The sequence below is a fragment of the Lemur catta genome, chromosome 17 (genome assembly GCF_020740605.2).
Source record: "Lemur catta isolate mLemCat1 chromosome 17, mLemCat1.pri, whole genome shotgun sequence".
NCBI lineage: Eukaryota > Metazoa > Chordata > Mammalia > Primates > Lemuridae > Lemur > Lemur catta.
In genome coordinates this window covers 23,496,202-23,510,870 of record NC_059144.1, presented here as the reverse complement: position 1 = coordinate 23,510,870, position 14,669 = coordinate 23,496,202, and the positions used below count along the sequence as shown (strand labels likewise).

Sequence of the window (14,669 nt, the reverse complement as noted above, 5' to 3'; positions counted from 1 at the left end):
CAGAGGACACTTTGCCCCCAGTCCCTGGCTCCAGGTCAGCAGGCAGGCTAACAAGAATTTGCTGGCCTGAGTCCCACAGTGTGACTCATCCAGTCAACCCCTCCTCTTCTCTCTGACCCCAAGACTTCCCAGAGCCCCCTCTCGTCCTCCTACTTCACTGCCCAGGGCCCCCAGAAACATCTGGCTTTGTTCCTTCTGTTTCTCTTTGAAGCTCTGAACAAGAAATTCAAAAAGATCAGCAGAAAAGAAGCAGAAAAGAAGAAATCTTCTAAGGTAGGCCTGGGAGTTCTCCTTGTGGGGGTTACACTGAACTTAAAAGGGGAGGACGCCTTGAACTCTGGCTGAGAACTTAATGAAAGATTTTCCAGGCCCATATTAACAAAAGAAACTGAAAGCCACCTTAAAGACTTCCTGGCCTAGATCCCTGAGCCAGACCCCAACAGAAGTCCAGGGAGCAAAATAGCTTATCTGCTGAAAAACAGCTTCCTATACTAATTAGCCCCCTGCCTGAAATTTCACTATCACTGATTCTTTTGGATGAATGTAGTGTTTCCCAAACTTCAGTCATTTTAGAACCACATTTACAACTTTTGCCACATCTGAGTTTCACCTATTTATTTAATATATTTATTTAAAATTAAGACTTAAGGCCAAGCACAGTGGCTCATGCCTGTAATTCTAGCACTTTAGGGATCCAAGGAGGGAGGATGGCTTGAGGCCAGGTGTTTGAGACCACCCTGAGCAACATAGCAAGACCCCATCTCTACAAAAAAATTTAAAAAGTAGCCAGGCATGGTGCACACTTGTAGTCTCAGATGCTTAGAAGGCTGAGGCAGGAAGATCACTTGAGTCCAGGAGTTTGAGGTTGCAGTGAGCTAGGACTGCACCACTGCACTCTAGCCTGGGTGACAGAGCGAGAGCCTGTCTCCAAAAAAAACACAAAATAATAATAAAATTTAAAATTAAAATTAAAACTTAAAAAAATACAGTTGACCCTTGAACATCACAGGTTTGAAATGTGCAGGTCCACTTATATGTGGATGCTTTTTACAAAAACTATATTGGAAAAATGTTTTCGAGATCTGTGACAATTTGAAAAAGGTGAAACTTGTAGGCTAGAAATATTGAAAAACTTAAGAAAAAGTTAGGTATGTTATGAATACATAAAATATATGTAGATACTAGTCTATTTTATCATTTTCTACCATAAAATATATACAAATCTATTATAAAAACTTAAAATTTATCAATACATATATAATTACAGACCATATGAGGCTTCATTCACAGTTGAAATATAAACAAATTTAAAGATGTATTAAATCATAACTGCATAAAATTAACTATAGTACATCTTGTACTACTGTAATAATTTCATAGCCACCTCCTGTTGCCATTGCAGTGAACTCAGATATTTCCAGTATCTGCTTAAAACACCATATGACACAAATCATCTCCAAGTTACTTCATCTCTCTAGCAAATTGGGTATTGCAGTAAAAAGTGATCTCTCACAGTTCTCCAGTATTTTTCGTGTTTAATGTAGTACTATAAAACTTGAAGGATACCATGGGACCCATATGAAGCGCCACTAGTGATGCTGGAAGTGCTCCCAAGAAGCAGAGAAAGGTCATGACATTACAAGAAAAAGTTAAATTGCTTGATAGGTACCACAGACTGAGGTCTGCAGCAGCCATTTGAGACAGACAATTCATCCTTGATGTAAACTTACAGTATTGAAAATTCAGTACAGTGCTATAAATGTATTTTCTCTTCCTTATGATTGTCTTAGTAACATTTTCTTTTCTCTAGCTAACTTTATTGTAAGAACACAGTATATAAGACATATAACATACAAAATATGTGTTAACTGACTGTTTATAGTATCAGTAAGGCTTCCAGTCAGCAGCTGGCTATTGATAGTTAAGTTTGGGGGAGTCAGAAGTTATATGCAAATTTTGGACTGCTCTGGGGTCACGTTGTTCCTCTAACTCTCACGTTGTTCAAGGGTCAACTGTATATAACTATGAAAGGAAACCAGTATCACTTGCCATAAATAGAAGGTAATTATAAAAATAGGTAAAGTGAAAATAAAACATTGTTAGTGAATTCTAGCTGGATGGTATTAGCCTGCCAAAGGCTCTAAATGTGAGGCCTGATCTCTGTGTTAAAAGGCAGATTAGAAAGTGTTGGAGAGGCATTAAAGACATACTGGCACCAAACTGAGACTTTTAGGTTGAAAGAGATTGAAAAAAGAATTGTTTCTCTGTAATTCAGGCTCATTTAATATTCATGTACCACCTAAAATCATACCACCATTAATACAGGTTCCCATACTTTGGGAAATACTGGATTAACGCATTGTTGAAATGCACACCTTATTCCTGTTTTAGTGTGCCTCAGTTTATCAGATGAACTGTAACCACAGCAAGGAATATTGGACTAGGTATTAGGAGGTAGCACCTAGAACTAAGTGATCTTGAGAAAAGTGCCTGCTCCTCTCTGAGCTTGTTTCACTGGCTGTAAAGTGAATAAGCAGATCAGATTATTGACAGATAAGAATATATAATTGACAAATAAATTTACATACTAGACACTGGGAATATAGCAGTGAACAAGAAAGATACATCCCTGCTCTCAGGAAGTTTACATTCCTGTGGGGAAAAACAGGTAAACAGCAAGCAAATCAATAAGTAGGCAACTAAATTCAGATGATAAAGGCTGTGAAGAAATACAGCATGGTAATGAGAGAGTGAAGGGAAAAGTGGTCAGGGAAGGCCTAAGGAAGCAGCGTTTAGGTAAAGACTGAAAAACTCAGTAACCTAGAGCAGCAATGTCCAATAGATATACAACGTGAGCCACATATATAACTTCAAATTTTCTATAGCCACGTTTTTTAAAAGTAAACAGAAACAGGTACAATTTTAATATTTTATTTAACATTATACATTTTATATTCAAAATATTAACATCTCAATATGTAATTACTTTTTAAAGTTATTCAAATATGTTACATTCTTTTTGTGTTAAATCTTTGACACCTGGTGCACAGTGTACACTTACAGCACATCTCAATTCCAGTGTTCAATTTTCAACAAAGTGAAATGTAGTCCTAACAAAACAAAGTTGTGTTTAATGGAAAAAAAATTAATGCTGGTTCAGTTTTAAATTTTAAGTTTAAGTTAATTAAAATTAAATAAAATTTGAAAATTCATTTCCTCAGTTCCACTAGACACATTTCAAGTACCCAGTAGCCAGCTATATGGGACAGCTAGCAAAGAATGTCCCCAGGAATGGGAGCAGCAAGCTTAAAGGTCCTGCAGCAGGAACTCCTTTGCTATGTTCCGTGCACAGAAGGAAGGCCAGTGACACAGCTTGGTAAAGTCAAGCTTGGGAGGTGGGCCGGGGCCAAACCATAGAGGGTCTCAAGGGCCAAAAGAAAGTTTCTGTTTCAGTCTAAGCGCAAAGAGAAACTACTGGGAGTGTTTAAGCTAGTGTGGGATGCGATGATAGGTCTTCCTAGAGGGTCCCTTTAGTGCACTCAGTGGACTGCTTACATTAAGGGGGCCAGAGTGATGAGGGGAAAAGATGGTGGTATGGCTCAGGGTAGCAGCGGTGGAAATGGAGAAGTGGGTCACTCTGGGTCTATTGTGAAGGCAGAACTGGCAGAGACTGCAGGTAGATTGGAAGGTGGAAACACAGTAGTCAAAAACTGGAGCTGAGTAGGTCCCCCTAGGGAGAAAAGAGGGCCAGGCCGGAGCCAGGAATAGAGGGTGCGGGGTGGGGGGGGGACCTGACTGGGGGAGCAGGAGGGGACCCGCTGGGGTCCGTGTGGGCACGATTCCAGCGGGCAGTGGGCAGCCAGGCGACAGTGTCTGGTCCAGGGCCTTCACAGCCGGACGAACTCCCAGGCAGAGGTGAGGACGAGGGGGTGGGCGTGGCCGGCTGAGGCAGCCTGGCGTTTCCCCCGCAGAAAGAAGCTTCGGTGAAGAAGGTGGCGCAGCCCAAGCCCCCGCCGCCCACGCCCTGCGTGGCCACCCGCTTCAGCTGCAAGCCGCCAGCGCCGGCCTGCTGCGACCCGTGCGCCTACTGCCACTGCCGCTTCTTCCGCAGCGCCTGCTCCTGCCGCGTGCTCAACCCCTACTGCTGAGCCTGGCCACCGCAGGCGTGGGGCTTCAGGGACGCCAGACGCTGCTCAGGCAGGTGACCGCTGGTCCGAGTGGCTTTCTAGGACCGGGCGCGAGGGGAGCGTCCAGGAGGCGGGACTTCAAGGAGACCTGGCTTGGGCTAAAATCGAAATAAAGTATATGTAGGCTGCTCAAAGCCGCGTGGCTGTTTCTGTAAAGGACGCGAAACCTCGCGGTCCAGAGCCCCCTCACCGCCAAGTCCCGCGGGCCGCGCACGCGCCACTCTCCTGGGCCCGGGACACCGGGTTGGCCCTGCCCTACAGCTGCAGTCCTGGCGATCAGTCTCTGGATCTAGGCGTCGGGGACGATGCTGTCCCCTACCTTTAAACCTGGGAACACCAAGGCCGCCTCCAAAACCAGAGACTCGGGCAGAAGGAAGCCAGTACGGAGCCATCCTTCAGTCTTTCGCCCTTTCCTCCAAGGAGCTCCCTCGCCCCCGAAAAAACACAGGAAATGTTACAGCCTGGTACACAGTCTCGCTGGGCTGTGGGTCCCGGGAGGGTTTATGGATAAAGGCAGGCAGCCGGTTGTGACTGGACATTTGCTGTGAGTCCCTCAAAGCCAAAAGGCTGTGAGCTGAGGATCCTAGACCTTTAGGCGGGTCCCAAACAGGGGTTCACAGAAGTGCTGGGACCTGGGAGGAGTTTCTCCCATCCTAGGCTAAATGAACACCGACCTCTGGTCCCCAGGCGCCTTGAACTCTGATATCCTAGAGTTCAGGCTCTTAAGTAGGAAACAAGGACTCAGGGATCCTTCCTCTGTCCCCAGCCCAGCTCTGTCCCCTGGTAAGGAGGCAGTGGGCCTGGGCTCAATTGAGTAGGCAGCAATCATTGTACTGAACATTAGGAACCTGTTGCCCAAAATGTCCCAAGCTGTTCCCAGAAATTCCATCCTTAAAGACTCTCATGAGGTCTGTGAGCAACTGATGTGCAGCTTTGTATCTCTGGAAGGACCCAGGGAAGGGGAGCCCCCGGATATTGCTTCAGAAAGTGAGGGGGCAGAGGTGGGGAGAAAGGTCTGTGAGGAAGGGCCAGCGGGTGGTGGGTCACATGGAAATTGCCAGCACCTTTAGGGGAAGGGCTCCAAATGACATCATCTACTTCCTGTGCTTGGCTGGGGGCATCCCTGCCAGTGGGGAGAAAAGCTAAGAAATGCAACCTGTCAGTGCCCCTCAGCAGCTGGAGCTCTTCCCCTGGGAATCACTATGTCTAAGCAAGAGCAAGGAAACTGCAAACAATGGTGGTACCAGATGATAACAAAAAAGGCCTATGCCAAGAATGTTTCTAGAGAGTGTCTATGAAACACAAAAATGTTGAGCAGTTACCCCAGCCCTGGTAACCACTGTGTATCTCTGTCCTGGGGGGTAAGGACAGTGGGGCTCAGGGTACATCACACGTGGGGCCACCCCTGCCCCCAGCTCACTTGCAATCTTCCCTCTTTCACATACCTTAAAACTCCTTTCTTTCCAAGGACCTTTTCCCAACTGGAGACCTAGGTTATGCCTATAAGGACACGGCTAGTATGGAAATGATGAGGTAAATGCCTCTATCCAGCTGGACCCTGCATTGGATCGAGTGACAACCACCTGGACAGAGCACAAGAAGAGAAGCTGGGTGCTCCAGGCTAGGCTGTCAACACAGTTCTGCATGCTGGGCAAGTCTTTGTGTCTGTGCTTCCATTTACTTGTTTATAAAATAGGAAATAATCATTCCTGTCCTTGTTATAAATCCAAGGTAGTGTTGATTCTCTGTGCCTTAATACAAGAAACACACACACAAACACACACCCCACCCCACCCCCACACACAGAAAAGCTACCAGTTGCTTGTTTTGCTTTCTGTCATTTAGGCTGGAAGCACAGGAACCTTTTGTTCCTTGTACCACAGCTGCTGCTGAGTAAATGTCATCAATAATGAAACTGTTGGAACAGATTGTAGCCACTGCTCTTGTGTTTTCCAGACACTGTTCACCAGCCAGGCACCATTTGGCCCCCAGTGGTGGGTGATGCCAGGAAAGCTAGTCTTAAGAATTACTCCATTAGAAACCCATCAGTAACAAAGCCACTTGCCTGGCTTTGTCCAGACAACCATATAGAAGACCAACCCATTCATTCATTCATTCATTCATTCAGCAAATGTGTATTGAGCACCTACTATGTGCCAGGTGCTGTGAATGTAGTGAGGAAGAAGTTCAACATGGATCCTCTCCTTACAGAGCTTATGGTTCATTGGCTCTTGTTAGAGGCTAGAACCACTGTTAGCATGTGGTCTGGTCCCTCAAACTCTCAGTTCTTCTATTTATTCAGATCCCTGGTTAGGTATTTACCTGCCCAAGTTCCCCTTCAGATTGAAATCCTGACATTCCTCCACCTTTTCAGAATTCCTCCTAAAGCCTTAGGGTACTGAGGCCATGGTTCTGGGCCTCTGCAAAACTCTACCTGGTCTGATGACCACAAATGAAAACTCACATTTGTAGCTCAGAATTATGATTCCATCATTATGAAGATCTTGGACCCCCCCCCATCTCCAACACCATTGTTCATTCTATCTCTGTCTCAATCTCTCTCTCTCTCCCTCTCTCTCTCTCTCTCACACACACACATCCAGTGAACTTTGTCCTAGAAAGATTTGCTCTACCTTTGTGCCTATTGATTCAGGATCATTTTCTCCTGTATGGCATATCCTTAAACTTGTGCCCCAAATTCTCATAGTGTGACCTTGAACAAGTCACTTTTGATGCTACCACCATTTCCCCATTTACAAAGTGAAACGTAAATCAGAGTATTTTGGATGCAAACAACAGAAACAACTCTGGCTAGCTTAAGCATAAAAACAAAAAAGGTGGGGGTTGATTTACTGGAGAGGTTTGGAGACCTCAAAGGAAAGGCTATACAACAGACCTCAGGAAAGACAAGACCCTAAGGGGTACTAGAGGAGCCAGGTTGCAGAAACCAATGGACAATGTCTTTAGGGCAAGGCCACAGGGATAAGTCAATTCCAACCTCTTCAGTCCTTGCATTGGACTATTCAGAATTCAAATTCCCAGGGGAGAGAGTCTGAGTGACCTGATATGGTACCCAAGAAAGTGTGGTCAACTTTGACTGACAGCCCCACAAAGTCCATTTGTAATGTGGGAGGGTTCATTCTGTAAGAGAAAAGTAGGGATATAGTTGCTAGGGAGCAAAATGCCACTTGCCACTAGGAAAGGGCTAGACTCCAGACTTACTCTGAGTATGTTTCTAACCCTGGAAATTCTGCAACATAATCCAAAGCAATAGTTTTCAAATTTTTTTATTTTACAGAGAGGTATCCTTTCTTGAAATTTTAAGGGGGAACCTCATTATATAATATACATTAAAGCAGTTTTGGCCGGGCGCTGTGGTTCATGCCTGTAATCCTAGCACTCTGGGAGGCTGAGGCGGGTGGATTGTTTGAGCTCAGGGGTTCAAGACCAGCCTGAGCAAGAGCGAGACCCCGTCTCTACTAAAAATAGAAATTATCTGGCCAACTATAAATATATATAGAAAAAATTAGCTGGGCATGGTGGCACATGCCTGTAGTCCCAGCTACTCGGGAGGCTGAGGCAGTAGGATCGCTTAAGCCCAGGAGTTTGAGGTTGCTGTGAGCGGCACTCACTCTAGCCTGGGCAACAAAGCAAGACTCTGTCTCAAAAACAAAAGAAAGAAAGAAAGAAGTCATAGGGCCAGCAAAAAATATATATAGAAAAATGAGCCAGGCATGGTGGCGCATGCCTGTAATCCCAGCTACTCAGGAGGCTGAGGCAGGAGGATTGCTTGAGCCCAGGAGTTGGAGGTTGCTGAGAACTAGGCTGACGCCACGGCACTCCAGCCCGGGCAACATGTCTCAAAAAAAAAAAAAAAAAGCAGGGTGTTTTTTGTTTTTTTTTTTCAATTTTATTTGAGACAGAGTCTCACACTGTTCCCCTGAGTAGAGTACCGTGGTGTCAGCCTAGCTCACAGCAACCTCAAACTCCTGACCTCAAGTGATCCTCCCACATCAGTCTCCCAGAGTGCTAGGATTACAGGCATGAGCCACTGTGCCTGGCCTGCATAGCACATTTAAACCTGTGTTTTTTATTACATGTTTTAAAAGGCTTCAATGGCCGGGCGCGGTGGCTCATGCCTGTAATCCTAGCACTCTGGGAGGTCGAGGCGGGTGGATCGCTCGAGGTCAGGAGTTCGAGACCAGCCTGAGCAACAGCGAGACCCCGTCTCTACTAAAAATAGAAAGAAATTATCTGGCCAACTAAAATATGTATAGAAAAAATTAGCCAGGCATAGTGGCGCATGCCTGTAGTCCCAGCTACTGGGGAGGCTGAGGCAGTAGGATCGCTTAAGCCCAGGAGTTTGAGGTTGCTGTGAGCTAGGCTGATGCCACGGCACTCACTCTAGCCCGGGCAACAAAGCAACACTCTGTCTCAAAAAAAAAAAAGGCTTCAATGTTTTTACAAGTAGATATTGACACTTACGATTCCACAGAAGCAATATACTTCAGAAACCATACCCTGGTATGTAGAGAGCCGCAGGGCCTCAGACCCCTTCTCTTGGGTCGTGGCCAACAGGCCGATCTAATTGGTAATCACTGGATCTTTATTTTAAATTCCTCCATCTGTTTGAGCAACCATAGATCTAGCATCACCACCCACTACTGAGAAATTACCCCCAGTCATACAATAGGAACTTTATGAAGGAATTTAACTCCAAGGGCCAATTCCCATGTATGAAAGGGACAGGATATGCAAAGAAAAGAATTTAATTTAAACTGAATTAGCCAAACCATCTGTAGTAAATTTAAGATTAGTGTCAACTTACTACTTTCTTTTTCCATGTATCAAGGGTACAGGGCATGTGTGTTGGGGCAGTGGAGGAAATTGTATGTAGTCAGGAAGTAGGGAAGGAATGTCTTTTCTTTTATAGGTAAAATCCTTTAAAATTGCCAAATGCTTTTATGTTCACTCCAGAAAGGAGCTTCCTACTGATAGCTTGCATAGAAACAGCAGCTAATCATCAGCTCTGGCAGCTGGGAGTTGTAGAGTCTGAGCGTGTTAGGGTGGAAAGCCTAGTAGGTGATCACGGCGCAGGTGGAGAAAGATTTCTCACGCAGAAATTAAGATATAAAAGTTAAAAAAAAAGTTTATTTTATCCTCTCAGAAGGATAGAGAGAATGAGAGAGAGAAAAAGAGGAAGAAAGAGAAAGAGACTGGGGAGAAAGCGGGAAAGAGAGCAGGGAGATAGCGAGGCATCCCAAAGAAAGAGAAGGGGGTGCCAGCAGTCAGGCCAAGTGGCTCACTGCTTTTATGGCGACAAAGAGAAAAAACAGTGATGGCTGTCAGTTGATAACAAAAGAGGCAGTAGGTAGATAACAAAAAACGGCAAGAATGTCAAAGTCCAAGACTTGGTTTCCTGCCTTTTCTTGGAGAAGGGATTTTATCACAGATGTGACTCTGTCCTCGAGATATGGTTGAGGCTGTAGCTTGTTCTTCTGCTGTTTACTCAAGAACTCTGTAAAAGCAGATTCTCAAAAAACCGTTTTGAAAGAGAAAGATTTACATGTCTTTTCCTTCCATTGTCCATTCAGCTCTTTTCAGAAGTTGTGCAAAACAGAACTGCAGGTGTCTGTTAGAGAACTCATAGGATTCACCTTCAACTGTTACCAGGGAAACTGGGGGATTAGGTATTTTCCTGTTATTTTTGCAAGGCTGCCCCTTTCAGGTGACACCTCCTAATGGTGGTAATGATGATGATAACAATGATTATGCCTTCTTATTGCCTGGGGAGCACAACAAATAGTTTCATTCATTTGAGTCCTGAAGATTTTCATATCTTCCAGAGCTCCTGGACTCAATGGCTATACAGACTACCAGAGCAATAGTAAAAACAAAACTACTGGAAAACTTATCATGATGATAATTAAAAAAAAAAAAATCCCCTCACTAGTGGAGCTCCTGGAGAGAAAGGGCTACTTCTTTTCTTGGGTCAGTACTTGTTTAAGAGGCCATGAGAGGCACAGGGCGGGAGGGCATGGATAAAGAGGCAGGAGGTCCAAATTCCTGCCCCTGTCTGCCCAGCACTTGCTGTTTGGCTTTGGGCAAAGTCCCCTGCCCATCTGAACCATGCAGAGATTACATTAGCCCAAGACTCTGCCCTATATTCAAAGTCTTTGTTTTTCTACAACCTGGTGCCCTCAATGTCTTCTCCACTACAGCAGGACTCTGAAATTGTCAGGCAGCAAACCAATTCAAATGGGTTTAAGTATTAATGGAAAAAAAAAATTTTTTTTTTTTCGTTCATGTCACTAAAAAGTCCAGAGGGTAGATCTGGTTATTATAAAACATGTGTAGATTCAGGTGCTCAAATGTCCTCTGGAATGTGTCATTTTTCCTAATTGTGTTGGCTTCATCCTCAGGCAAGCTTCCCCTCATGGGGGCAAAGCAGCAGCTCTAGGCTCACATTCCTGCCAAGCCTGGCAGCCCCATTGAAGAGCGTCCTTTCTCCAGTTTGAGGACAGGTGGGTCTCCTTTACAGTTGCCACCCTACCACCTACTGTGTAATAGGCACTGGGGCAAATTCTACACTTGGTATGGACCAGTAGTAGCAACACTTAGGAACTTGTTAAAATGCAAATTATAAGACCCCAGACCTACAAAATCAAGGCTCTAGTGGGTGAAGCCCAGCAATCTGTGCTTTAAGGCCTCCGGGTGGTTCTGAGGCATGCTCAACTCTAAGAACCACTGGGTTAAGGAACAGGCCAGCCAGCAGTTAGTAGGAAGAGCAGGCACAGGTCCTCATGGAGAGACACGCTGGGGCAGGGCATTCTGTTGGACACATACGTTCCAGGGGAGGCACCCACCTGTTTCTCTTCCTTGTAATAGGGCAAGTATGAGAGCAACCGTGAGTGGGGGTGATCAGACTATTGGGGTGCTAGGCAGTGTGAATTTAGGCACCAATGATTATGGAAGTTGCCAGGAAAAGCCCACTGCCCAGCACTTGGGGGCCTTTAGAGGTTGTAACTCCTCTAGCCAGGGAGAGGAAGCCTCTAGTCCTGGGGGAATCTGTCCAAGGATTCCCCCAGGAATGCTCACTGGGTCCAGGCAGCCCAGAGAGTAAGTTCCTGGGGTCACTCTTGCACAACAGATTTCCAGCAAAAGTCCTAAAGTCCTAGTGTTGAGTCTGGATCAACTCAAGCCTGTCCTTGAGCCAATTTAGAGAAATGAGTGAGGAACTGATTGAAGCTGATTAACAAATCCTGGACCACATGAGCACCCCTAGCTGTCTCCACCACCTCAAGCAGGTTTCCTAGCTTTCTTTGTCCCCTGGGGTAATCCTGAGTAGGTCTCAGGGATAAGAATCTAGATTCCTGGGGTCTCCTGAAAACTCAAGACCCCCAAAGCAGAGCTGACCCCTGCACCTGCTGCCTCCTGTAGTTCCCACTGCCCTAAACAGGCCCCGTGATACCTCCAAGCCCTTGAAACTCATTACTCCTGGATTAAAAAGGGATCCCAGCACCTGTAGCCTGGCAGGGCCTCCCACCCGCAGCCTGTCACATGGATGTGGACACAGGGCTTGGTGTCCAGGAAAGAGACCAGAGCAAGACACCCAGACATGAAAGAGTGACTTCAATTAAGTCACAACCTCTCTGGGCCTCCATTTGCTGGGTTCTGCTCTATAGGACTCTAAGGTTCTCCCTAGTTCTAAGATCCTATAATTTCTCTACAGTATTTTCTAAGTATTCTAAATTCCCTGCCCTCAAAATAGCTCCCTTCCACCCACATCGGCTGGTGTCTGACACAGTCCTTAAAGCTCTTCACACATATCATTTGAGCCTCAAGACAATCATCTGAGGCAAGTATTTCTGTCCCTGCAGAGTTAACATAGGGAGCTGACAGCAGACCCAAGGCCGTCTCCTTCTAAAGCTCAGTCCATTACTCCACAAAACCCCCCAGGCCTCACCCTTCCATCTCTGTTTCCTGGGAAAAAAAAATCCAGCCAGAGCTAGGCCTGGATACCATCAATTCCTTCTTTCCCCGAGCTTTGATGGGGTAGCTCAGACATCAGGAGTTGGCAGGGGGAACTGGAGACATCATCTTTCATTGCAGGTACCTGGTCTGTGTCACACATGGGGCAGATTAGCAGACCTGAGGTAAGTCTGAAACCAGATGTGAAAGAAGGGGGTTTTTTTGTTTAAAAGAAAAAACATTGTGGGAATTGACAGGGTATGTCCAAATAGGAAAGGAAAAGGCTAAGATAACAGAAACCAGAACCCCTGGAGGACCGGACGTGGGGGACTACATGGGAGCTCAAAGAGGGAACATTTTGAAAAGTATTTCCTGTGTCTGGGAGAAGAAAGACTAGGGGGAAGGGAGCTACTTACACACAGGCTGGGGCCCCTCAGAGGGAGGAGCCGCACAACTTAAGGTGTTTGACCTCTCTAGCTCATATGAACAGCAGCTTCCCCCTCTTTTCCACTGATAAGTCATTGGCCAACAGCCACCATGGGAGAGGAACTGAGGTGGAGCTGTGGGCATTCCTCTCTGGTGGCAGCCTTGCCTTTAGGGGACGTGGGTTACAGTTCCAGTAACTCTAGGATCAGAGTTAAGGAGTCAGAAACCAGGCTCCCTTCCTCCTAAACCTGGCCCTGTGGGTGTGCAAAGGGCTTGGATTTTGGTCTGAGTCCTACCTAGTACAAATGCCAGCTCACTCTCACAGCTCCTTAGAGCCCCAGACTCTGTGTAGAGTCTCTACACAGTTATCCTGAGGAATAAATAAGATCATACCTAAAAAATGCTTGCGTAATGCCTGCCACACAATAGGTGTACAAGAAATGGCAGTGGATTATGTAATGTGTCTCAGTCTGATGGTTTTGACCACTGGTGTCATGATCAGTTGAGAAGTGGGTCCCCTGTCATCTGGTACTAACAGTTGAAGTACCAAAGTCTGTAAATTATTTACAGCAGAGCCATATCATATATGCATGTGATTTATGCAACTTCAATATACACACTCAGGGAAAAAAAGGTGAGAATTGTCTACAGGCAGGACACCCTGATGAGCATCTAAGCCTGGGTGAGCAGTATTCAGCCCATCATGCCACTGTGACCATGGACCACTGAGTGTGACTCAAAGATTTTGGTTAACACTGTTATCCCCACTCAGTGTACTTGAAAAAAGTAAGACAAACAAAGCCTTCCTTATGTCACTCAGATTTATCCGCACTCAAATAGAAGAGGTGGAATTACAATACCAGATACAAACAAGGGAATGCCAAGCACAAGGCTTTGGACTCCCATCTGGGAAAGTTGATCTGTGAGGAACAGTCAGCTTCAGCCTATGGTAGATACCTCAAGTTCCCTTGTTTTTCAACTCTCAACTCTGAAGAAAGGAACAGTAAACAAAGCACCAACCCCAGCCACTACCTTCTACTACAACATCATGCTTTAAGTGGAACAGTTTTCACTTTAACACTCCCCATTTGTCTCACATGAGTGTGGCCCTGGACTCTCTGAGCCTCTTTCCCCGTTGGGAAATTGGCAGTAATACACCTCACAGCCAGAGGCTGAGAATACAAAAACCAACAAGCAACAAATGTGGAATATTCAATTAAGTGGGGATATTCCAGGGGTCTGTGCTGCTCAAGGATTAAAACCAAAGGTCTCATCCTGGTGGTCAGGGCCTCTCCTTCCTTTCCTCCAGGTCACCTGTCTAGCCCTCTGTCACACAGCTCCCTCTACACTACAGCCAAACAACTCTTTCCTATCCCTTATCCCCTTACACTCTTGCCTAAGCTGTTCTGCTGCCTGGAATGCCCTTGCCTTCAATTTCTCCTATTAAAAATCTTCAATTCTTTCAAAATCAAGTTCAAGCACCACCTCTTCCTTGATGCCTTTCTCCCACTGTTGCCAGGTACTGAACTCCGAAACTGGACAGAAAAAGGGAATCGCCAGGACATGGCAAAGCTGTTTATGTACCTGCCTTCTCCTTCTAGCCTGAGATCCCAGCCAACTGGGGTCAGGTCTCAAGCATCCTAGCATCTCCATCAAGCCCTCCATTCAGTGGATGGCCCTTAGAACAGTCTCCAGTTATCCTGCCCAGGCAGATTCTTCTCGTTTTTCTTTGATTTACAAGACCAGAATAGGGGTTCAGTAAATGCTCACTTAGGCAAATAAGAAGGAGCCCAATTTCCCACCCACCTGTCTACGATTCAAATCATGATGAGGCCTCTTGTGTGACTTTAGGAAAGCCACCTCTGAGTCTCCATTCTCATCTATAAAATTAAGATACCACTACTATAGGGTGTGGTGGTTCAAACCTATAATCCCAGCACTTTGGGAGGCTGAGGCATGAGGATCACTTGAGGCCAGGAGTCTGAGATCAGCCTGGGCAGCATAGTGAGACCCCGTCTCTAAAAAAGAATTTTGGAAAAAATTAGCCGGGCGTGGTGGTGCACACTTGAAGTCCTAGCTACTCAG

At 45.7% G+C, this 14,669-nt stretch overlaps 1 protein-coding gene across 6 annotated transcripts in view; it reads left to right on the top strand.

Moving 5' to 3' along the window:
- LOC123622425 (agouti signaling protein) overlaps positions 1-4,491 on the top strand; it is a 202,413-nt gene extending 197,922 nt beyond the window's left edge. For all 6 annotated transcript variants that reach the window (XM_045528788.1, XM_045528786.1, XM_045528790.1 and 3 more), the window contains 2 exons: positions 212-273; positions 3,972-4,491. In XM_045528788.1, the coding sequence (XP_045384744.1) occupies positions 212-273; positions 3,972-4,148 (239 nt within the window). In that variant the 3' untranslated portion in view covers positions 4,149-4,491. The remainder of the gene's footprint in view (positions 1-211; positions 274-3,971) is intronic.
- The last annotated feature ends 10,178 nt before the right edge of the window (positions 4,492-14,669 follow it).